We start from the raw sequence: 24,087 nt of genomic DNA, 5'->3' as shown, positions 1-24,087 counted from the left end.
AATGGTCTGCACATAACCCAGCCCCCAACCATGAAGAACTTTAAATGCAGCTACCAGAATTTCACCCAGAAGCATACTGCTAACCAGTGTAGCTCAGGGAACAGAGGTGTTGCATGTGCTGAGCAATCGGCACCCATGACTACCTCCATACCTGCATTTTGCACCAGCTGAAGCTTTCAAATATTCAAGGATAGCTTCATGTACATATTGCAGTAATCCAATAGGCAGGTAGTTAAGACACCAGTGGCTAAGGAGGATGTCCTGGTCCAGGAACAGACACAACTGGTGCACAATACAAAGCTGTGCAAAGGCCATCTGAGGCACAACTGTTATCTGCTGTTCAAGTCCAGGACCAGCAGATAACCCCATTCGGAACAAGAGGATGCGGGTGCCCAGGATAATAGTATGGGTGAATGTAAACTCCAGTTTGACCTTCCATGAGGCTTTCCGACAACAAATCCACACTGATGCCAAGGCTCATGAGGAAAAAAAATACTTCTGGGGATTGCAGGGAAACCAGGTTGTCAGAATGCAAGCAACTTATGACCAATTGGAATGTCTTTATGATCAGACTTTTTTTCCTGCATCTGATCAAAGCTAAGAAGAAACAATAGATAAGAAAAAATGTATATGTTGCAAAAACCAGCAATAAGCATAAATATAGAATAAATAATATAAGTAAGTTGTACTTGATTTTGGGTTAAGATAGGAATTAACATGAAAGGCGATATGAAACATGCAAGTTGTATAAGCTGCCTGCAGTACACAACTATTTTTACTCCAATATTTATAAAGACCTACTCAAAGCTGCAAATATAATCCTTATAGTTCATCCATGTGGAATCTTGCTCTTAAAAGTTGGTTGGGCTCCATCTATCCACCTATCAGCCAGTTATTCTGTCCAAATTGTCAGGGATTGTGGAAATTGTAATTTAAACAAAGACTGCCATTATTTTAACTATTTCAGTTAAAATAATTCAGTTAAAATGTATGTGCTATTAAAATCATTTATGAATTGATATAAATGATATAAATGAACATAACTCAAGCATCACTTATTAAAAAATTAAATGCATTATTCTTTTATGCATCATTTTAATTTGCAAATAGTTGCCATAGATTAAATATGGCCTTCATGAGATATGCTAGTGTAAGCTTGAACAATTTTTCCTGACCTACTTTGCAAGACTATCTGATGAAAAATTAAAATTATTTTGTTTCAACATCCTGACATATGATTCAACAATCCTTTTTAATACATTTAGTACTTCAGCTGAGTCCCAGCCTTATCATGGAATTGTTGCAAAATTATCTCCCCTTGTAGTTTAAGTCTGATTTGGCAGACTGATTCCCATGCTGAAACTACACAGACCAGTTATGAGCAAGGTTATGCAATCAAATTTCCATTTATTTTTAACCATAGCAGCAATTTGCTCTCCCCCAAAGCTCTGTAAGACCCATTAAACATTTATTAATAATGTATTATCATTCATTATCCCATTCTTAATACTGGTGTAGTCTTTTCACTAAATTATTTCCATTTTTATTTATGTTATTGAACAAGAAAGTGATTTTTAGGGAAATGAAGGCATCATTTATATCCTTACATATAAACAAGCCATTTTCTATGCTGTTTGTACCTCAGACATCTTGATCTTAAAGGGATTGACAGAACCCAACTTATAAATTAGACTATAGATAATCCTCCACCACAATTGAGACCAACATTTTGTTGCTAAGGAAACATTAGTTAAGTGAATTTTGCCCCATTTTACAATCTTTCTTGCCACAATTGTTCAGTGAATCACTGCAGTTGTTAAATGAATCTGGTTTTCCCATTGACTTTGCTTGTCAGAGGGTTGTAAAAGGTGATCACAGGACTCCAGGACACTGCAACTGTCATCAATGTGAGTCAGTTCCCAAGCATCTAACTTTTGATTACATGACCATAGGGATGCTACAACAGTGGTAAATGTGAAAAACAGTCATAAATTATTTTTTTCAGTGCCTTGTAACTTCGAACTGTCATTAAGTGAACGGTTGTAAGTCGAGGGCTACTTCTACTGAACTACCAAGGAACCTGCTTACCAGAAAGTGTGCTGTTTCCTGTGAAAAAGTTGGTGGTTCCCGCGTGAGAAGTTGGGCAACAGGGCGAATTGCTTTACTTGGCTTGCCGCTAGGTGGAGCTTGGCCCTCGCCGCTTTCTCTGACGGTTCCCTTCAGCGGCCGGGGAAGGAGTGGCCGGGAATCCTCCGGGGCACGAAGTCACGTGCAGCGGAGGGTAAACTATAAAAGCCCGGGAGGGGGCGGGTCAAAGGGGAGGGTGCCCACAACGATTAGCGGAGTCCCGGCGGAGGAATCCTTGGTTGGTTCGGCAGAATTGCGGGGGGCCTGGCGCTGCCCGAAGCGGTGAGCGGGAGTCGTGTTTGATTGGGGCGGCCTATCCGTCGTACAAGAGCAGGACTGTAATAAAAACGTATTAAGACTGGGCAGGGAGCGTGGGGAGTATTTACGCGCGTGATCCGGTAGCACCAAATGCCTCGAGCCTAGTGGCTGGGTGGGCTGCGCCCCAAAAATGGAGCTTTGCAAAGGTTCGTGTTTGCAGTGCCGAGCGCTTCTTGATGGAACGGGATAGTTTTTGTTTGCATCCCAGCTGACAAGCCACACCTCGCGCCTTCTTAGCGATTTTGCAGAAGCCAAGTGAGAGGCTTGACTTTCACTGCGTGCAAGCGGTAATTTGCTTCCCGGCTTGCGTATACACCAACCTAGCGGCTTTTGGGGGACTCTGTGCGTGGGGGAAGGTAGCCTGACATTTTTTCCAAACCCGGAGAGCGCGCCTGTTATAATTTCTGGTCTAAACTGTCTCAGCTGCTTGGCAAATTGCTCAGGCCGTCTACTTCGTGAAAACCTCTAGAGCCATAGTACAGTTAGTAAAGTTTAACTTAAAATAACTAGTTCTCTCCCCCCCCCTTTCCCTTTCAGCTAAACTTCGAGCGCAAGAATTGTCGGTAGGCGGTGTTCCCCCAACATCTGTCCTATGCGTGTCTCTTGCTTCTGGATGTAGATGCGTCAAAGAACGAATTCAGTTACTTTTATACTGAAAATGCCATCATCTTAGAAAACCATATGTCTTTCGTATTCCTTGCCAACCGCTGCATATGCTGATGTAAGTGATATATCACAAGTTGATTGAATAACATATTTAAGTTTTAGAATAAAATGTGATTTCAATCATCTAGTTTCCTTCCCTGAAATTACTTTAGATGAAATTAAATATTTTGACCTGACATTGTATTGATATAATTTACATGATAATGAAATGCATTCTTTTATGGGAAAAAGTATCCTTATTAAGTCCCGTGCTGACATCAAAGCAGCATTAAGTACAAGTTAATTGAATTCCGTCTATTTTGTATTTGTGCTGGATGATATTACAAGCAAAATGTTAAGTATACGTGAACTGATTTCAACAGAACCACTCTCTAACTCAGCGGTTCTCAACCTTGGGTCGGGACCCACAACCATTTCACGGGGGTCGCCAAACAACGTAGTCCACCATTTTCCCCCTTTTCCTTAGCTGTGCTACTCCCTTTTATTCTATTGGCTTTTGAAAGCCAATAAAATAGACTCTCTTGAATAGAGTCTAATTCTATTGGCTTTCAAAAGCCAATAGGAATTGTCCAGGCTGTCTCTGCCCTGCTGAGCCCGCCAAAAGTCCCATTTTGCAAACGGTGCTGCAAGTTGTCTGGAGCGAAGGCGAGCTGTCTGGAAGTTTCCACCCCTCCCTGCTGAGCAACTATTAAAAATGTAAGTAAAAGAGGGCCAGGGGTGGGAGATGGGAGGCCGGCAGGCGCAGGGAGGGTTGCTGGCGCGCATGGGGCCTGGCGGATGCCTTACCTCCCTTGGGCTGGGCCAGCTGGTGGCCCAGCCGGTGATCGGCCTGCTCCATCTCTGCCGCTTGCCAGCTACACCTCGGCTGGTGCAGGGGGCGGCACCACGCATGCGCGGCGCTCCCAGGCAGGGAAAGTCCTCGACTTATGACCGGTTGGGTAGTCCTCGACTTACGACCAGTTGGGTAATCCTCGACTTATGACCAGTTGAGGGTCGCAGCATTAAAAAGGTTGAGAACCACTGCTCTAACTGCTTAGCAGATAGTATTAGGATTCAGCATTTGCAAGTGGAGTCACCCTCTTTTTATATTCAATGTTTCTTCCTTGTGAAGATTGCAGGAATTCATGGGATTAGACAAGTGATAAAACTTCCCACACTGACGGAAGATAAAGGTAGCAGCCCTGCTTTCAACATATAAAATAATTCTCTTACAATGGAATTCTGGGAGTTGAAGTCCATGTATCTTAAAGTTGCAAAATTCTCTTGCAACATACAGAAGCTATTAGACTTCTAGCTGATTGCTTTTACCAGAAATTTATTTTGTTTACAGCAAAGGGGACATTACCCACTCTTAACTTTCCAAATTGAATTTAGAGGGTAAACAAAATGCTGCTGCTTAAAGCAAAAGCTGTTTTGTTAGTATGTCGAGACAAAAGGTGTTACTTAAGAAATTTACAGCAGGTACAGTGTGAAGTGGACAAATTAATAACAATGAAATATTCATTATGCCATTAGGTTTACGTAAGACATTTCCTGCGGCCTGTGTTATCTTTACTGCTGATTTGGGAGTTTACAAGTATGCCCCAAAGCATATTTTGAAATGTTTAATGATAGGTCAAGAGAACAGAAAGTACAGGTTATAGAAGTCATTCAATTTCACTTGCTAATTCACGTAAGAATTTTAAATCTCCTGAAATTCAGAAAGTTATTTACCACCACCACCCCATTTTAAAACTAGCAAAAGATTAACCTTCTAGCATAGAAAGTATAAAACTACAATAGATTTTAAGCATTTGGAAAAACAATGACATCATCTGCTGACATGCTAGTTAATTGACAGACCTTCCAAGTGCGGCCAAAGGAACAGGGTTTTAATGTTTTGCAATTATGACAAATTCATATATAGGATAAGAAGTTGGATGTTTGATGTTTTCTGATGGTTTCCTACTAAATGCTGCTTGTTGTGATGATATGTGCAATATTTTACATTTGCAATAAGAATTAAAACAGGTAATTTACCCCTGGCTGAAGATATTTTGTTGAAATGTAATCTTTCGCTTTATCAATAAGAACAGAGAGTTGCTGTCTTTATTATCACAGTGCTAGCTGGACCTAGGCCATTTCTCATTATTGCCACTGATATTCTAAGTTTCTGCCATTTCATATCCCAGAGCTCCTTGAGATTCTGCCACCCTCCCTTCCCCAGATCAGTGTACAGGCCTCTTGGAGGCAATAATTGCCAAATGGTCTTGCCTTTGAATCCCAGAGCTTGATGAAGCTAATGGTGGAATTGCCTACCATGTTGCTAGGAAAACCCAGATGCTACAGATACCCAACTGGATCTATACAATGTTTGGCCTTTAGCTCAATCTTAGCAAGTACAGGTGGCTTGGAATTTGGGATGCCTGATTCTGGGGATTTTATACTTTTGAACCTGTATAGGTTACACTTCCCGTGTACAACTAGAGTGCAATTTGGGGGACCCCTTGGATTTGGGTCTTTCTGGAATTGTAGTTGGCAACCATGGTCCTACCATTGAAAATTATCCAGAAACCAGAGTTGTTTCAGAACTGGTTATGGCATAGCTTGGTATTCATAAGCTGCCCTGCATCCTAATAAACATCTAGATCAGTGGTTCTCAACCTTTTTAATGCCGCGACCCCCCAACCGGTCGTAAGTCGAGGATTACTCAACCAGTTGTAAGTCGAGGACTACTCAACTGGTGCAGCACCATTTGCAGACTGGGACTTTTGGCGGGCTCAGTAGGGCAGAGACAACCTGGACAATTCCTATTGGCTTTTGAAAGCTAATAGAATTAAACTCTATTCAAGAGAGTCTATTCTATTGGCTTTCAAAAACCAATAGAATAAAAGGGAGTAGCACAGCTAAGGAAAAGGGGGAAAAATGGTGGACTGCGTTGTTTGGCAACCCCCATGAAATGGTCATTCGACCCCAAACGGGGTCCCGACCCACAGGTTGAGAACCACTGATCTAGATACAATTCATGGTATTGGTTGTTACCTTTGAAACCTTTTATGGCACTTTTTTGTTAACCTAACCGATGAGAATTCATGTCATACTGTCCTCTGAAAATGTTCAAAGGGCTAAAAAGAACTATCCTGTGTTTTTTATATTGATTTGCGATCAATACCATTAGCTTGCCAGTTCTGTGTCAGACTCTGTAGAATTTGAATTAGCCTTTTACTAATTTGGATAGAATTTATGAATTGCTAATAAATTGCATTGCTGATAAATAGCTTTTTATTAGCAATGTTTTAGAGAATGTTTGGATATAAGCCCTACTAATACAACTCATAAGAAGTCTCTGAGCCTTTTCTCATGACCAGTATTACTCTCAGATACACTACAAGTTATTTAAAAGATTAGATCTGCTGGCTGAATGAGAAGCTAATTAAAATGCTGTGATAACACTAACACAATTGTTTAAAATTAATATTAGATATCTGATGAACAGCATTCACAGTAAACGATTAGATGATCCTGTGTTCATAAAATAACAAAAAGCATTTTTAAAAACTTGTGAATTCTAGAACAGCACTCCAGAAGCAAACAAGAACATAATTTTCTGAATCTGAGAGTACCTGCTTGCCATCAAAGGTTATTTTTTTTAGAACCCAGTTTGTTATCTGTAAGAAATTATTCTTTGGGTTATGATTTTTGGTTAATAGTAGTTTTCTGTGCCAAGTGGAGACTATTCAGTTTGGGCTGACTTTTCCTGTTTTAATTCATGTTGTCTTTTAGACTAATTTATGTTTTAATTATTAGGTACGCTCTTTCTATATTTGAAGTTTTAATTCTTCTGCTGTTCTTTGTAATTCTTAGCAGCCTTAAACAACATTCAGGATATTACACATCTAAGAGATTAAATAAAGTAATATTTGTGTTTTAGCAAAGATGAACACAGAAGCAGAGCAGCAGCTTCTGCACGATGCTAGAAATGGTAAAAGTGAAGACGTTCGACAGCTATTGGAAAACATGAAAAAAGGAGAGATTATTTTTAACATAAACTGCAAAGGTTGGTATAAACTACCTTAAAAAATTACCTGGCTTATGTAGAAGTGCTGTTATTAAGGCTAGGGAGTGGGGGGTTATGTATGTTTTGTACCTTTGGAAGAAACCTACTATAATATCCTATTATTTATTGAAAGTAAAACAATTATACAAGTCCATAGCAAATCTAAATCTGAATATTGCAGGCCAGATATCTTGTTATAGTGCAGGTAGTCCTCACTTAATAGTTGTATTAAGTGTTAACAAAGCAGCCACCTGAAGTTATAACAGAGCCCCTACTTATGACCGGGTTTTGAAGTTATGGCTGTTACAGCAGCCTTGTACTCTGGAGATCTTCGAAAGTTAATGCATGATGAGTGGTGGGGTTGGGGAGGAGGTCCAAGTCAGTGTAAAACATCCATGGAGACCTGGTGGGGGAAGCAGACCCAAGGGCTTTGAGCACCCCAAGGGACAGGAAGCAGACCACGGGGTATCTCAGTGGGAAAGGCCTGGGACAGGCAGGTCTGAGTCTGTGCTAGGCCTTCCACCCCTGCAGCATCCCATGCTCCACTAAACAACCTTTATTTAATGACTGCATCAGGGAGAACAGAGGTCATTAAGGAATGCTGTCTCACTTAACTGGTATCACTTCTTGTTACTATAATGGGTTGGCTCCATTATAGTTGTAGATCAAGAACATAATATGTAATTAGCTTTTCTTGGCTTTCCAAATGCATTAAATCTTAGCTCCCTTAATTCCTTGTCTTCATGGCCAGTGAAAGATATATTATTTTAACACATTTGAGGCTTGTTCATTTTTCATACCATAGGTGTAATTAAGCACAGAGGTTCCTTTTATCCAGAGTCCTTCAATTCAAGAATGGATGTAACACCACAGCACCATCTGGTATCTAGAACTTGTGTATGCAAAAGGGAGAGTAAGAAGAACTCTGCTGAATCTGCAGGCCATGTAATTTGGTATTCTGTTTAACACTGCAGTGAACCAGTTGCATTCAGGGAGCATACAGACATGAGTAGGCGAGTACAGGTAGTCCTTGACTTTCAATCACAATTGGGATTGGAATTTCTGTTGACAAATCGTGATCCCATGACTACAGGATGCTGCAACCACTCCTGTAATGTGGAGTCAGTTACCAACCCCCTGAATTATGATCAAATGACCACAGGGTTGAAACGATGGTCCGAAGTGTGAGGACAGGTCATAAATACGTTTTCCCAAGGCCATCATAGTTTTGAACTGTTATTAAATGAACAGTCATGTGTCAAGGGCTATGTAAGTAGCCTTCTGCTGCTGCTTACTGAAAGCTTTTTATTTAAGACGTGTTACCTTTAATTTAGATGATACTGCAGCCAATCAGATTGGTAGGTAGTGATAGCCAGATTGGTCATATGTTTGTCCAATCACTTTTAAATTAGTCTAAATTAGTGACCGCCACCACATTTGATGAAAGTGCAGTTTAACTATGAAAAGAAATATTTTCCTTATATTTCTAAAATTTACATTCCAAATATTGCTTGCTTCAATTTTATTCTCACCACATTATGAGGCAGGTTGGTTATTATTTCCTTTTAATCAGGTATGCCAATTAATAATTTTTATATCATAATATTTGACTCACGACCACCTAGGTTACTGATTTTATCTTAGACTGAACAGTACAGCTATTTTCCTATATTGATCTATTTAACTTTTTGCTATTGTTATCTCCTAGTGTCCACTTATTAATTAATTTTGAGACAATTACCATAAAAATCCTTTCAATTTCCTTTTGATTTTCAGGTGCTGAATAGTATTTTGTTGTAAATGTTGACTTCACTGCTAGTTTTGCATCCTGTTTGTGAAAGTGCATGTAAACAATAATATCCAAATCCTGGTGGCATATTGCTAAAAAGGGTAATCTAACAATGTTTTTTCACTTGTGTATACCCAGGAAGAAGCAAATCTAACTTTGGCTGGACACCTCTTCATCTTGCATGCTATTTTGGACATACCAACGTTGTCAAGGATTTGTTGGAGGTATAACAGCTTATTATCTCCAATATTTAATATCTACAGTAAAAATGGAGATGCAAATGTGGCAGATTTGTTTAGATACCAAGTACCTTGAATGGATAACCAAAACCTAAAAAGTTTGTTTTAAGATAGTTCCGAAAGTTAATATCTCCCAAAGCATAATAATGTTATGAAGAAAGTTAGGTGGCCCTGCCTGAAGCTTCACCACCCTCCCCACTACCAATTTAACATCTACATGAAACCTCTGTTTGAGGTCATTTGTTACCTTAAGAAAGGTTTTCCAAAGAGCGTTGATCTACCAATAATCCTTGATTTATGACCAGCTGCTTAGGACATTCGCAATTATAACTGACTGAAAAGGGGATTTATGATCCTCTGTGTCAGTGGTGGTGAACCTGTGGCACGGGTGCCAGAGGCGGCACTCAGAGCCCTCTCTGTAGGCACGCGCACCATCGCCCCAGTCCTAGGCCTTCAGCTGGGTTTTATAAAACCTTTTCTCTTTAGGCCTCCGCTGCTGTGTACAAAAAAACAAAGGTTCAATCAATCAGTCAATTTCAACTTCTCACGGAAAAAAAAAATCTTGCAAAGTTGGAATTGATTGATTGAATTTTTTAGTCCCACCCAGTCTGCTGTTACCACTGTAGCCACGCCCACCCAATGGGCCACACCCACCCAATGGGCCACACCCACCCAGCACCCGACAATGCATAAGTAGGTTTTGGGTTGCAGTTTGGGCACTCGGTCTCTAAAAGGTTCTCCATCACTGCTCTATGTGGTCATATAACCAAAGCTTGGGCACTCAGCAACACATCCTCATTTATAGCTATTTGCAGCATCCACAATCACATTACCACATTTTATGACAGTTTTACCAAAAACCAGCACTCCCAGTTTTCAGCAAAATCACATCTGTAGCAAACTGTTAATTGGCTTTCTGTTTGCTTAAGGGTCATGGGGATTCATTGAATGACTGTTGCAAAAAGGTTCATAAAATCAGGTTGGTTACATGAACAACAGCAATAGCACTTAGATATATATACTATTTACAATGTCAGCATATTGCCCCCAACAATCTGGGTCCTCATTCACCTTGGAAGGATGGAAGGCTGAGTCAATCTTCAGCTTCGTTAGGATCAAACTCCAAGCTGTGGGCAGAGTTTGCCTGCAATACTGCATTCTAACCATTGCACCACCAGGGCTCCTGCAACCTATTTTACAATTATTGCAAATATACAAACATAGTGGGCATGCCCCATTATGATTGTATATCATGGACTATCTGTATCATGTCACTAAAAGCCAGATTTTTATTGATAGCTACCTTGAATGCCAGATGCTCCTGAAAAACAATCTCTCTTAATAGGCTGGTGCTGATGTAAATGTGCTAAATGATATGGGGGACACTCCACTGCATCGTGCATCCTTCACAGGACGCAAGGTAAAAGGAATGAGTTCATTCTCATCTATAGCTAAAATTCAGAATTCTGCTATTTTATCCTGAGTCTTTCCTGTTTATTAGATGTTTTATTCACCAACTTTCTGACTTAAACCTAGCATGTAGCACTTAGAAGTGAATATGTGGCTTGATTCACACAGTTTCAAATTATGGAATCATTAATCAGGTTTGTTAAATAAAAAAACCAGTGTGGATTTATATAACCTACTAAGTGAAAACAAACTCTATTGCTGTTTAGCCTCTTCTAAATTGCTAATGGGATCCATTTTTTGAAAAGAAATATGTGAAGCAAGATAAAAGATACTGGATGCTAAACTTGTCTTTCAGGAGGTGGTTATGCTGCTTTTAGAATGTGATGCTGATACTTTCATTGTGAACGGGAATGGACAGACTGCAAAAGAAGTTACCCATGATAAAGAAATAAGAGAGATGCTGGAAGGTATCCATTCTGTATCATGTATGAATTTGAGATAATTGGAACTAAAATTCTAGCAGGGCTTGTTAAAGCTATTTAACTCAATCTCATCATTCAGTACAGAAAAGGGCTTTTTTCCTTAGATAGTAATTGGACAAGATGACTGAGGATTGTTGTTGTTAATTGCGAAGTCGTGTCCGACCCATCGCGACCCCATGGACAACGTTCCTCAAAGTCTTCCTGTCCTCTACCATCTTCTGGAGTCCATTTAAGTTCACGCTTACTGCTTCAGTGACTCCATCCAGCCATCTCATTCTCTGTTGTCCCCTTCTTCTATTGCCCTCAATCTTTCCCAGCATTAGGCCCTTCTCCAGTGAGTCCTTCCTTCTCATTAGGTGGCCAAAGTATTTGAGTTTCAACTTCAGGATCTGGCCTTCTAAAGAGCAGTCGGGGTTGATCTCTTCTAGGACTGACCGGTTTGAACACTGTCATTCATGTTTCGATGTGTTTGTGATTAAAAAACTAATACCCCTTGGCAGCATGATCTAAGATTAGAGATTGATGTCAGAATGTATGAAAGTACAGAGATTCTTCAGTCTGTAATTATCTTAAGAATCCTCTAGCCTTTATTGTATGATGTATAAGGAACAAAATATAAGCATAATAGCAGATACGTTCTATGTGTAGGGCATCTTTACTCAGATCCTTTCCCTTAGCTAGGAAAGGGATCTGTTTGTTTACTGTTGCAATAATGTAGGTGAATCCATGGATGTAAAGGAAACTGAAGTTGTTCGGCTTGTTACACAAGTTAGTTTTACATATCTAATAGAAGGCTTTTCCATCAACTGACAAATCCTGCATTATCAGATTTCCTCATGGCCAAAAGCATGCAGATCCCCAGGAGAAATATGGAGATTGACAATATGAGCTACACGTAGCTAGTGTATTGTAATCTAAAGGAAGTTCTAACTTCACAGGGAAAGTTTGAAGAGTTAGAAATGTACAAAAAGGAAAAGCAAACACTAACTGTAGGTCTAGCTTCAGGCTGACACTGAGTAAGCAGTGACCTTGGGCATCAAATTTGGAGATGCTAACACTGTCTTCCAATCATTCTAAAATGGTAAAGTTTTTGATGCTCTTTGAGCCTGGTTGTTGGCTTGAGACATTTCATTACCCAGCTAGGTAACATCAGTGTGAATGTAGGGTTTGCTGTCTGTTTATATACATTAGTGTAGCATAAACCCTTATCGGGGTGTGGTTCTCTAAAAAATCACAAACTTTGTATTGGCAGGAGGGGGTGCATAAATGTGATTTAGAATCACACCTTGTCTAGTGGCGCTACTGTTACGTATTCACTTTCTAATGTGGGAAAGCAGGTAACCGATGAAATAATTTCAGAACTATAATACAGTATCTAATTTTTGCCAATTCTCTTCCTACTCAATACTGCCTATAGTTAAGATTTCTCTGCAGGCAACTGCTGACAGGGACTGCTCAATTTTGCCTTCCTTTACATTTTCCCTTGTAGTTTGGAATTTCGTATGTCATTAACATTAATAGTTTGAGACTGCTATTGAGTTTCACAATATGATGAGACTGATACCAAGAAGAGAAGCATGTGGTTTTGTCAGGTTGTGGTGGCAGTCATTTGCATATATTGCATACAAGGTTGTTTCCTTGGCGGTCAACTGAGCACTTAAAAACATCAGCTCAGGATATGCATTCAAGTAACCCAAGGTGCAACTTAAGGATTGATCCAGAGCTCCCCAAGCACTGCTAAATAAGTTGTTTGTACGGTTGAAAATACTGAGATCTGAGTTTGAGAGTTCATGCATGCAAATCATGTAGTTTCATTGTACTGATCCTACAGCTACTATTACCAAGGGAAACAAACTTTAAGAGTAGAATCCAACTGCCTGCTTCCATGATAGACACTATTGAATTGGATTACTATTTTCTCAAAGCCCACAATCCAAAACTCTGATATTGTTTCAATTGATTATTTTTATTTAGCTGTGGAAAGGACTCAAGAAAGAAAGCTCGAGGAACTCCTGCTTCAAGCTGCACGAGAAGGAGAAACTGGAAAACTTGCTGCACTGGTATACTATACATAATGCCATCATCATCTTACTTTGAAATATAATGCTAAATGCTTATTGAAAACTAGAAAGAGAGGTGAAACCTAGTGGAATGATCAAGAGGGCTAATTAAGATTTTTTGCTTCTAATCCTGGTTGGCTGTCCCTAGGGTATCTGAACAGATAGCACTCTGAAAGTGTATCGCTTTAATAAATCATGTTTTTATAACTCTCTGTAGTTAAACAGATCAAATCCTCCTGACATCAACTGTACTGATCAGATGGGAAACACACCGTTGCATTGTGCAGCCTATCGTGCCCATAAGCACTGTGCTTTGAAGCTCCTAAAATGTGGAGCAGATACTAATATAAAGAACAAAAATGGTACGTAACATGCCTTCATTTAATGAGTTCAGCTGTCCCCTACAAATGTAAAAGTAAAGCAAATAGAAATAAAGTATATTGTTTACAATTGAGCCAATTATACATATTTTGCATTGTAAAAAAACCTGCGACTTTGTATTATACAATGTTAATCAGTATGAAATTAAATTTGGTAAATAACTACCAGATGTTGCTGAACACAAATTCCTATTAACCCTGTTACACTTCTTATGAAACCATTTTTGAGGAGAACAAATTCTTAGAGGAGTAGAAACGTATTGGCAAAACAAAAACATAAAAAGAAATGTGTGTTAATTGGAACGTTAAAAAGGCAATCTTAACATGAAGATAGCAACAGTAGAAGGTTGGGCAAGTAATTTGAGGTTTATTAATTATGATTGTATTACTTATATAGCTAGTTCTCAACTTACAACTACAATTGAGCCCAACATTTCTGTGGCTAAGTGAGACATTTGTTAAGTGAATTTTGCCCTACTTAATGACCTTTCTTGCCACAGTTGTTAAGTGAATCTGTCTTTCCCATGACTTTGCTTGTCAGAAGGTCTCTAAAAGGGATCACTTGACCCCAGGATATTGCAACAGTCATAAATATGAGTCAAATTTTGATCACATGACCATGGGGTTGCTGCAACAGTTGTAAATGTGAAAAATGGTCATAAATCACTGTTTTCAGTGCCATTGTAACTTTGAACGGTCACTAAGTGAACTGTTGTAAGTCAAGCATGACTATCATTTTCTCCTCCTTTGTGAAATATATAAATATGAGTACATCCCTGTGTCTGCAAGAGTCCCACTATTCAATAAATTCTACACTGAGCTTTATTATTGATTTGGGGCCTGTGTTTTGATTCCACATATGTGCTCAGTTTTTATTTGTACAATTTATCCCCCACCTCAGTACCTGTGGACTAAGTAGGGGTTTTCTTTCCATTCAATTGTATCTGATTCTCAAGAGTGCCTGGGTAAGTCCCTACAGTTTTCTTGGCAAGATTTTTCAGAAGCGCCTTTGCCGTTGTTTTCCTTGCTAAGGCTGAAATAAAGTGACTAGTTCAAGGTCACCCAGCTGGCTTTTGGCCTAAGGTGGGACTAGAATTCACGGTCTCTCAGTTTTTGACCTGGAACCTTGACCACTACACCAAACTGGCTTTTAATTGTTTACATTCTATTAAATACATTTTAATCTTGCTGAAACAAATTTTGCTGTTTACTTTATCTGATATCTGATACCTTTCAGATGCTAAAATTGTACAGTGCTATGTTTGTGTGATATTTTGGAAATATGTAAGAGGCAATTGAGATAAAATGTCATTTAACTTCTGCATCAAGGCAGAAGAGCAGCCATCTGTAGAAGGGCAAGAAGGACAGTGATGACATATCACAACATCTTCATGCCAATGATACAACTTATGTACCTGTGGCAGACAACATGACACAAGTATGAAATTGCATCATTTGTGTGACTATGACATGATGCATTGCCATTTTGACCTCCTTGTGGGCTTGTTGTAGACACCTACAAGTAACCTATGTTTTTATTAAAAAGCTGTTTTCTGTTAAACAACTTCTGTGCTGTTGTTGCCATATTGATTCTGATTCCGATATGTGAAGATAAATCAATCTACTCTGTTAAACAGGTCAGACACCTCTTGCTTTAGCCCAAGGTGCAGAAATGAAACAGTTGCTTGGAGGGGGCATTGCAAAGGTGGGTACTGCAGACCATCTCTTAAAACTACAATTACTCTTTATAAATATGAATCTTGATATCTTTATTGTTTTATAGGTGACCAACAAGATCCTGAAACGATATGAAGGACTACTCTGGAAGGTGCCTAGCTTTCTCCCTCCACTGTTGTTTTAATATTCAAGATTTATTATAAAACTTTAATATCGTATCTTTCTTGTAAGCTGAGATAGAGTCAATGGGTTTTCTATGTTAATGTCAAAAGAAGTATAGAATATTTATCAATAACCTGGGCAACTTGCCTTTGCTAAAGCAGTACTTTTAAGAGAGGACATAGATGCAGAAGCAGGCTTAATAGTTAAATTATCTATGTTGAGTTCTTTATATTTTTCCCCCCACTATGTGTTTTATAATTGCATTTGCATTCAAGAAGTTCAGGGTTTCTGTTCAATTCTTGTTAAGTAGATGATTCAGGGAGATAGCAACTAAATTCACCAGTGAGCTTTGTGGTTGAATCTCTGCCTGAATCTGGATTTTCCTTCCTCTCAGCCCACTAAGTGGGACTCAACTAAACATCTGAATAATCTGCTGACTACTGCAAGTTTGAACTAGGCTGCTACAACTATTTATGCATCATCACCAGTTGAAGCAATTGTATGTGATACACGCAGTTTGAAACTTTGCTTCTTAATTTTATATTGAATGAAAATTGGAACTTGCTACTATTCCAGAAGCCGGTGTCTTATCATCAACTTTGTGTCTGTAAGAGCTAAATGACAGTAGAATTAACTATTAGCATTTGCTATCAAAAACTTCCAAAAGAAGACATATTTGAAATATTTGAAAACTCAAATATTGTGCTGACCGAAAGGGCACACGGGCTGGCAAATCATTAATTGTAGTAGCTTGAGAGACTCCAAATGAATAACTTGTTCCTCTACGATTGGACAAGCAAAAAATAGCTCAAGGGCAGATCATTCCAACCTAGTTTTGTCTTTTTTTAAGAGGGGAGTTACAGATTTTATATGGATTTAAACTCTAGCATTGCTTTTCATTATTGGTAGTCCCTCCAGGCTAGTTGCCTGAGAAATAGGCTGATCCAGCCCTTTATATTTCAAACAATTTTTCCTGAGTTAAAATAATGTATCTAACATTAGAAGTAGGATAAGTATTATTCCCACAGCATTGCCAATCATTGCATAATTGAGACCACAGACTTTATTCCTTAAGAAAAAAACTTGCTTTAGATTACTCAGTTTCAATCCTGTAGATCCCAGAAGCCCATATTGCCTCCTTAGTTTAACTAGATTTTAATTTTGCAAGTAAGCAAGTGGTTGCAAAATTTCTATCCTTTGAGAAAATGTAACTCAAATAGCAATGTACTTGCATTAGTATGATCTTACTTGCTCTTCTTATTGACTCTTATAACTAAATTGTGTGATGGGCTTTGATTACTGCAAACATTACTAGCTATGAAAAATAGATAATTTTATGTTGGTTTTTAAAATTATTTTTGAAGAGTTCAAGATTTTTTGGATGGAAGCCATATTGGGTGGTCCTAGAACATGGTGTCCTCTCCTGGTATCAAAAACAGTAAGTGTAAAATTTCATCTCAAAAAATGGAATACTGAAAATTATTGTGATCAACTACTTACTTCTTCCCGTCCCCTTATTTCTTGTTCCTTTGGAAGTGCTGATGCTGGAAACACTAATTATCGTCAAGGATGCAAGCACTTAACACAAGCCATTTGCACGGTAAGCAAACTTAGAAATATATTTTTTATGTGCGAATAAAATGGATTAGTGTTGTTGATTTAGGTCAAGTTCAAATAGTTAAATTATATTGCAGAGCAATTTATTTTTTAGCCAAAACTACCTTCCAAGCATATTATAATCTGGTGTTTGGTTTTACACTGTTATTATTTCTATTTGTGATCGACTTAAACTTTGTAAGAAAATGTAGAATGTATTTGAAAATATTTTTTTATTGACTGTACAGCTTTTTAGATAAAGTGTGGTTTCAGGTGGATTATCATCTGGTGATGAATATTATATTCCCAATGATATAGCAGTTATAATGTTTTAAATGTATAAAATGTACGTTTTAGAATTTATTTATACTTCATCAAATCAAAACTTGCAATACAGACACAGAAGGTTGAGATAGGATCACCATTATTGCAATCAGTATAATCAAATGAGTACTGCATATTTTTTTGTATATTACAGTATGCCAATAGCATATTGCCCAATTTTTCTATTTTGCTTTTGCAAATAATGGAAAGGGAACAACTGAAGCATTTTCTTTTGGCCAGCAGAAATTGTATATATTGTTTTCCTGACTACAGATACAGATAACCTTCGCAGTTATGCTTATTATCTTTTTAACGTTCAAATTCCCAGGATCGTGAATATTCAGTTCTAATATTTTGTCCTGTAATCCTCCCTTTTCTGCAGGCACACACCCACATATGTGAGCTTTTGTTGAATTGTACTTACAACCCTAAATACATGTTGTTTCACTTAATGCATTCTGTCCATGGGTAGAGTTCTGGAGTTTGCATTTGTAATCTATCTGGTGGGCGGAAGGAAAGGGTTGAACTAGAATTTCTGGTTGTAACTTTTTAGTGCAGGAGAGAAGAGTCTTTTAAAAGTTTAAAGTATTAACCCATTTTTATTTCATATTTTTCCAAAGAGAAATTGTTAGCATGCATATTCAAGTGGGAGATAAATAGAAATTACAATTTGTTTTTATAAAATTTCATTTTTGTTTTATACACTGGTCATTTTTGAATACTTGAAGCAACTACACAGAAAATCTAGGCGTGTTGAAACAAAGCTAAACTTAACTATAATGCTTTGTTAATTGTCCAGGCAATTGTTTTGCAAATTTTGCAAATAAGCATAGGATGCATCTATTCAGTCTATATATCTGCTGTCTGGTTTTTACTGAAGGTAAAAAATGCAGATGGCTGTCTTTTCTCCATCAAGTGCTTTGACAATACAGTTCACAGTTTTAAAGTTCCAAAGAGCAGTCAAGAGACAAGAGAGGTAAGTGCCTCTTCAACTAATTCTAGTTAACTTGTAAAATAAAGTTCCATTGAATGTGTGTTCAATTTTTTGATGGACCAAGTAAAACCTGCAATAGAAAATAGCATAAAATATGCTGCCCATATGATGTTAGCACGTTTCCTGTTTTAAAAATTCAGAGTATAGTGTATAGTCTTTCATAAAAGGGAACCAATCTTCAGTAACTCAAATTCATCACAATACATTTGTTGCAACTATCTGATGTTTGGCATTCATACTTTGTTGCCTGCAGATGGGTATGAACAAGAGCCGTTATGGTTTGTTTTGTAAATAGCATGGACACTTAACTTCTAGGCCAGAGTTCAATTGAATTTAAATCTCACAGGAACCTCCAGCGCCATGCAAAAGTTGCCTCTAAAATTTTAAGTGAGCGAAAAAGGAAAAAAATTAAATATAGGGAAAATTATCGTTGAGCAAAAAAATTAATTCAAATCAGTCTTTGTCCTGAGACCCTCCACATCTTGGAATGAAGCATTTGGCACATACTCAGAGATCAGTTGTGTCCTTCAGTCTATAAAAGGTGTCATATATCACACGTGTATGTTCTAGCTAAACTCATTTTTTGTGTCCCACTTTATTTCAGAATTGGATACATGCAATAGAAGACCATTCAGCATACAGCACACACTACTGTACCCAAGAACAACAAAGTGATGATGAGGAAGAAATTGATGCAACATCTATTGCTGAGTTACAAGACTCCCTAAAAGTAAGAAAGAAGAAGCTTTTTTATTTATTTCAAGCAACCTAGTGAAAGACTGTGGAACCTATAGATCAAAATATTTGACAAGCATCAGGTTTGCCTAGTCTGACAATGTATAGAATTATATGTTTAGAATTCTGGATTTCTTCCCCCATGAAATAATCAGCATAGTAGTAGTAGAACATAATGCACAGTATTATAAAACAGTAAACCCAGTTATGTGCAAAATAGCTTTATAGTATGGGTTTTCAAGTCCTAAGTAAATTTTTCAGATGTGGATGTAGAAGCTGTAGTTTGGCAAAGCCAATAATGTTTTGAGTGTTACCTCTAAAATGACATTTTAGATTAATACACCAATGTTTTGAAGAGAAGGTTGAATATAGGGAAAAATTCTGGACATACTTTTTCACTATTATACTCTGACTTCAAAGGGCTTCAGCTCTAAGACTGTGGTCTTTAATATATGATTGTATTGTCCATCAGCACATCATCAGGCATTTACAGAAGGACATTTTCAGTGGCAGGGCCAGATTCTAGAATTTCTTCCCTTGGTCTAATATGGCTAAAATGCTAAACTACATACAAGTAATCCTTAGTTAACATCAATGATTGGAACTGGAAACTCCACCACAAAGCTGTGTGGTCATAAAACACAACATCACATGACCACTCCAATTTACAACAACAGTTCCTGCAATTCCACTTGTGGTCACTAAGCAAATCACATGTGGTCATTAAGCTCAATGTCACGTGATCGCCACTTGCAACCTCCTGCCAGCTTCTCCATTGGCTTTGCTTGCTGGAAGTCAGAAGGAAAGATTGCAAATGATAGCCAAATGTCCACAGGACACTGCAACTGTTGTAACTGTGAGCTAGTTGTCAAGTGCTGAATCACCACCACATAATTGGGGGGATACTGTAATTTATTGTAAAAATAATAGAGGCGGGTAATAAACAATTCTGGCATTCAATGGAAAACAAGACGGGTTCCCTATATTGGTTGTTTTGTTTGTTTTGCTTTGTTTTTGCTACTTCTAGCCAGAAGAGGGAGCTCATCCCTCCTGCTTAAATCTTGAACTTTAATAAAGTTGTTCATTATCATACTCTAATATGTTAATTAGATTATTCCATGCCAGAATCTATCAACAGCTGTTTAGAAAATAGCCATTGTCTAAGACAGTAATTTGTTACTGTCTGCATTGTTATTCTGGAGGGGGGGGAAACTTTTATGATCAAAACCAGTAGTTCCACCGCTAATATTTTCTAGACTTTAAGAATTATTCTTATATTAATATTCATAGGCTTTACAAAACCAAATAACAACTGAGAAATTATTCATAGTTCATTGTATCTGTATGTCTCTCTTTGGGTTCCCATAGAAGTCTCTTTCCTAATTCCTGTATGCCAGCTTTGTCCATGAATTTAATTAGCTCAGAATAATTGTGTCCTTTTTCTTAAATGGGAGGAAGTATGTTGGTACTGTATACCTAATAGCAGCAACCTTTAGGAAAAATATATAGGTTTTTCTCCCATGGTATAGAGAAAATTGAGGTCATTTGTTTGGAAGAATAGAATACTTGTCTCCTCACTCATGTTTTCTAATTCTGTCAAGCAATGCAGATATGTTTGGTTAGGTGGAACCAGGAGCTTTAATAATTGAAAGCTGGTGCATATACTGAGCTTGCAGGACTTCTAGCAATAAAATATAACACAAAGTTGCATGTAATATCCATTCTTCAATAATGAGTATTTGATCAAAGAAGGGACTGACTTTTTAATGTAAATACTAGAACTTTTGGAATGGGACAACTATAACAAATCATCATCATATGAACATAGTTTTGATGGTGAATTGGTATTACCGCCATGTCACTTTTTAACTGTTGTATTTCTGTGAAATTACAGCTGGTCCTTAACTTACACTCTAATTGAGCCTGGAATTACAGTGTAAGTCATACCATTTGTTAAGCAGGTCATCATTGACCCAATTTTATCACATTTTTATGGTGATCATTAAGCAAATCACCATGGCCATTAAGCAAATTTTCAGCCAATAAGCAAAGTTTGGTTGTTAAATGAACACATTGTCTGCAATGGGTGGGTTGTTGTTGTTGTTGTTTGCCAGAAACTGAAAGCACACTTATTTTAGACAAAAAAACATTGTAAATTGTGATCATTTGATTGTGGGACACTGAAAACATCCATAAAAGCAGGCCAACTGTCAAGCACCCAAAAGGGAATCTTGTGACCATAGTATAAGGTGGCCCTGCAATTTGAACTTTGAATCCAGGTCATAGGTAACTTTGTTTGGCTCCGTTTTGACTTCAAATGGGTTGCTAAGTGACCGGTTGTAAGTTGAGGACTACCTGTAGTAGACACTTTTTTATGAGTAATGATATTTTATTCAGAAATTAAGAGCATGTATAATTTTTACTCCCTGAAAAGAGTTAGTTTTCCGTATCACTTTCCTGCCATCTAGTGGTCATCTGGAATTATGCAATTCCAATATGGGTATCTCTAAATTAAATGACTAAAGTAGAAGAAATTGTAACCTAATTTTGGCATTATATTAGCCAGATCACTTAGCATGAAAGTTGCAGCATGATGTCATTTCAGTGTTACTGTTTCTGGAGACATACATACTTAGATACATTCAGTGCAGACATTTGCAGCAGGAAAACTTTCATATATAGAATGATGTTGGCAGATAATACAGTGTCTAAAAAGGTTATTGGAAATCAGTGATCAAATATTCTGATTCTTCAAGGTGATTATAGCAAATATAAAAAAATACTCAAAGTGGAATATAATTCAGGATTGAAGCATAAGGAAAAGAATAATCACTAATTGCTATTTGCTGATTAATTAAAACTTAAAGTCTTCAATGTATTTCCTGGTTTGGCAGAAATTTATTGTAATGCATGCCATCTTGAGTCGCTTCCTCTGCTTCTGGAACTGTCCTCCCACCTCATTCATTATTTATTATGATTATATGAAGCTTTTATGTAATATGCTAAATCCTTTTTGTCTTCCCTCTCCAGATTGCACAGTCTTGCCATCAACAACTAGATAAAGAAATATCCAGCTTCCAATCTATGATTACTCCATCTGATAACCCCCAAGGTAACTTTTGTAATCAAAAAGCAACTACACAGATTATCTGAAAAATATTTAAATCCATTTGGCAAACTTGTTTATTGATAAACATAAGTCACTACTGTTCTGCTCTCCAAAATACCTTGATTAGGCTATAATTATTGGTAAACTGTTAATTTAGATGTTTCTGTATCACTGTCTTTTTATTTAGTCTCATAATCATATAGATAATATAAGTATCATTTTTCATATAGTTTTACAATCACATTGACATGTCATACTGAGCTATAAAATAAATCCCAAATAGCATAATCAAATTCAAATGCCTATAATTAACTATAGCTAACAAGCTGTGAGCCTCTCACAGTTTGTTGACCATGTCATATAAGTTAGGGACTACATGTTTCAAAAATAACAAACCAGAGAAAAATTATGATTTAGAACCAGTCAGAATTCCTGGTTCACAATACAGCCAATCATAATTTGTTAACTTCAACTATTAACAGGAAAGTGCAGGTGTACATAATTTGTTTTCATTTTTTATTTCATAAGGCTGTGCAGTATTTTCAATAGAGGTGCTTTATATCTCATGAAAACTCATAATCATCCCCCCCCCCTAATTTTTAAAGTAGTTGTGTTTGCAAGACTCACCGCAGAGGCAGCTGAGAGCTGCTTCTGAAGGAATTGTTCAGGTTACAAAACTCCTTTTTCAAATGCTAAACACCACATGGCTTGTTCATGGCTAAATTATGAATGTGAAAAAGTTTGTAACTGCTACTATCCAGGAGGATCCCAAACTTTCCACTTAACCAAAAGCAGAATAGATAAATTTGCTTCAATATCCTACAATGTTCTAGACTTGTTTCAAGAAATAATATTGCTGAATCTCATGCTACTCCGTGAGATTTTAATTTACTATGAGGATTTGAATGATAAACTCTTAAAAATATTATGTAATATAATGTAGAAAGAAGAGGACTGCTGAGAATGTAAGTTTCAAATATATTATAAAAGACTCCACTTGTCAAAGGCTCAAGATTTTTGCATTGCTCATAGAATACAACAGTTACAGCTTTTCATATCTCATAGCTTATAAAATGTGCAACTACATGGAATTAAATAGATAGCAAGGAGACACATCTATCTTACCTATACCCAATTAAATTTATTATTTAATAAAATGTATGGGGGAATCTTGGTGATATAAATAACAGAAAAGTGTGTTTTCGTTACATGGATTGCAGCCCAAAGAATCTAAATTCAAGTTATTGTATAAATAAATGGAAAACTTGATTCCCAAGTCAGAGCTGAAATGGATTTAAATGTTCAGTAATCCCTGTTTGGAACTGATACTTGTATTGCATCAGTTAATGTTTCAGTAGACGTAATTGAAACATATTTTTATTAAGACATATTTTTTATTCAAAAAGGAACTTTTATTAATAAGAATAAATAAAAAGAAACATTTGTTCCTGGATACACAAAACAAATCAGTCTAAGCTCAAATAAGGTGTCACAAGTACTTGGTTACTATGATATTGGTTACATTATGCTAAACCGGGGTGTGAAATTGCCGGCCCACAGGCCAGTTGCATCATACAGAGACCACGCCCACCCCAGCTCCAGCAATGCAAAAAAAGTCACGATACGTTGCGACACACCACATGACGTGGCAAGTTTGACACCCGTGTGCTAAACCATGTGGTTTAATTTGGTGCTTGGTTTAGTGTTTGTGGCACACACCTGATTAGTTGCTACGTATTCAGTAAACCTTGTTAAGTAAAGCACAATACAAGACAACTTGTGAACTCAGTTGTTGTACAGTTGCAGATTTTACTATTAATCAAACATTTCTCCTAATTCAGACTAAAATTAATCTATTCAAAACGTCTCCTTTCTCAAACATATTCTGTATAATTCTCAGAGTGGGACAGTATAGTACATTGCTAGCTTCTGCCTCTATGGGATAGCCAAGTACCGTACTATTTTACATAGAATACAAGTGCA

At 37.4% G+C, this 24,087-nt stretch overlaps 1 protein-coding gene across 7 annotated transcripts in view; it reads left to right on the top strand.

Annotated features, from left to right (window-relative positions):
- The first annotated feature begins 2,256 nt into the window (after positions 1 to 2,256).
- Positions 2,257 to 24,087, top strand: part of OSBPL1A (oxysterol binding protein like 1A) — a 63,011-nt gene continuing 41,180 nt past the window's right edge. For 2 of the 7 annotated variants that reach the window (XM_039328577.1, XM_039328574.1), the window contains exons 1-15: positions 2,258 to 2,409; positions 2,983 to 3,166; positions 7,022 to 7,147; positions 9,075 to 9,160; positions 10,521 to 10,595; positions 10,941 to 11,052; positions 13,042 to 13,127; positions 13,345 to 13,489; positions 15,145 to 15,212; positions 15,291 to 15,335; positions 16,711 to 16,784; positions 16,883 to 16,946; positions 18,147 to 18,242; positions 18,865 to 18,990; positions 22,026 to 22,107. In XM_039328577.1, the coding sequence (XP_039184511.1) occupies positions 7,027 to 7,147; positions 9,075 to 9,160; positions 10,521 to 10,595; positions 10,941 to 11,052; positions 13,042 to 13,127; positions 13,345 to 13,489; positions 15,145 to 15,212; positions 15,291 to 15,335; positions 16,711 to 16,784; positions 16,883 to 16,946; positions 18,147 to 18,242; positions 18,865 to 18,990; positions 22,026 to 22,107 (1,180 nt within the window). In that variant the 5' untranslated portion in view covers positions 2,258 to 2,409; positions 2,983 to 3,166; positions 7,022 to 7,026. Of the gene's footprint in view, positions 2,410 to 2,571; positions 2,592 to 2,982; positions 3,167 to 7,021; positions 7,148 to 9,074; positions 9,161 to 10,474; positions 10,596 to 10,940; positions 11,053 to 13,041; positions 13,128 to 13,344; positions 13,490 to 15,144; positions 15,213 to 15,290; positions 15,336 to 16,710; positions 16,785 to 16,882; positions 16,947 to 18,146; positions 18,243 to 18,864; positions 18,991 to 22,025; positions 22,108 to 24,087 lie in introns of those variants that run through there. The other 5 variants (XR_005554879.1, XM_039328576.1, XM_039328578.1 and 2 more) reach the window with 5 other exon arrangements.

This window comes from Crotalus tigris, unplaced genomic scaffold, assembly GCF_016545835.1.
Source record: "Crotalus tigris isolate CLP2741 ecotype Arizona unplaced genomic scaffold, ASM1654583v1 scf7180000024382.2542628, whole genome shotgun sequence".
Lineage (NCBI taxonomy): Eukaryota > Metazoa > Chordata > Lepidosauria > Squamata > Viperidae > Crotalus > Crotalus tigris.
This window is presented reverse-complemented; position numbering and strand designations above follow the sequence as displayed.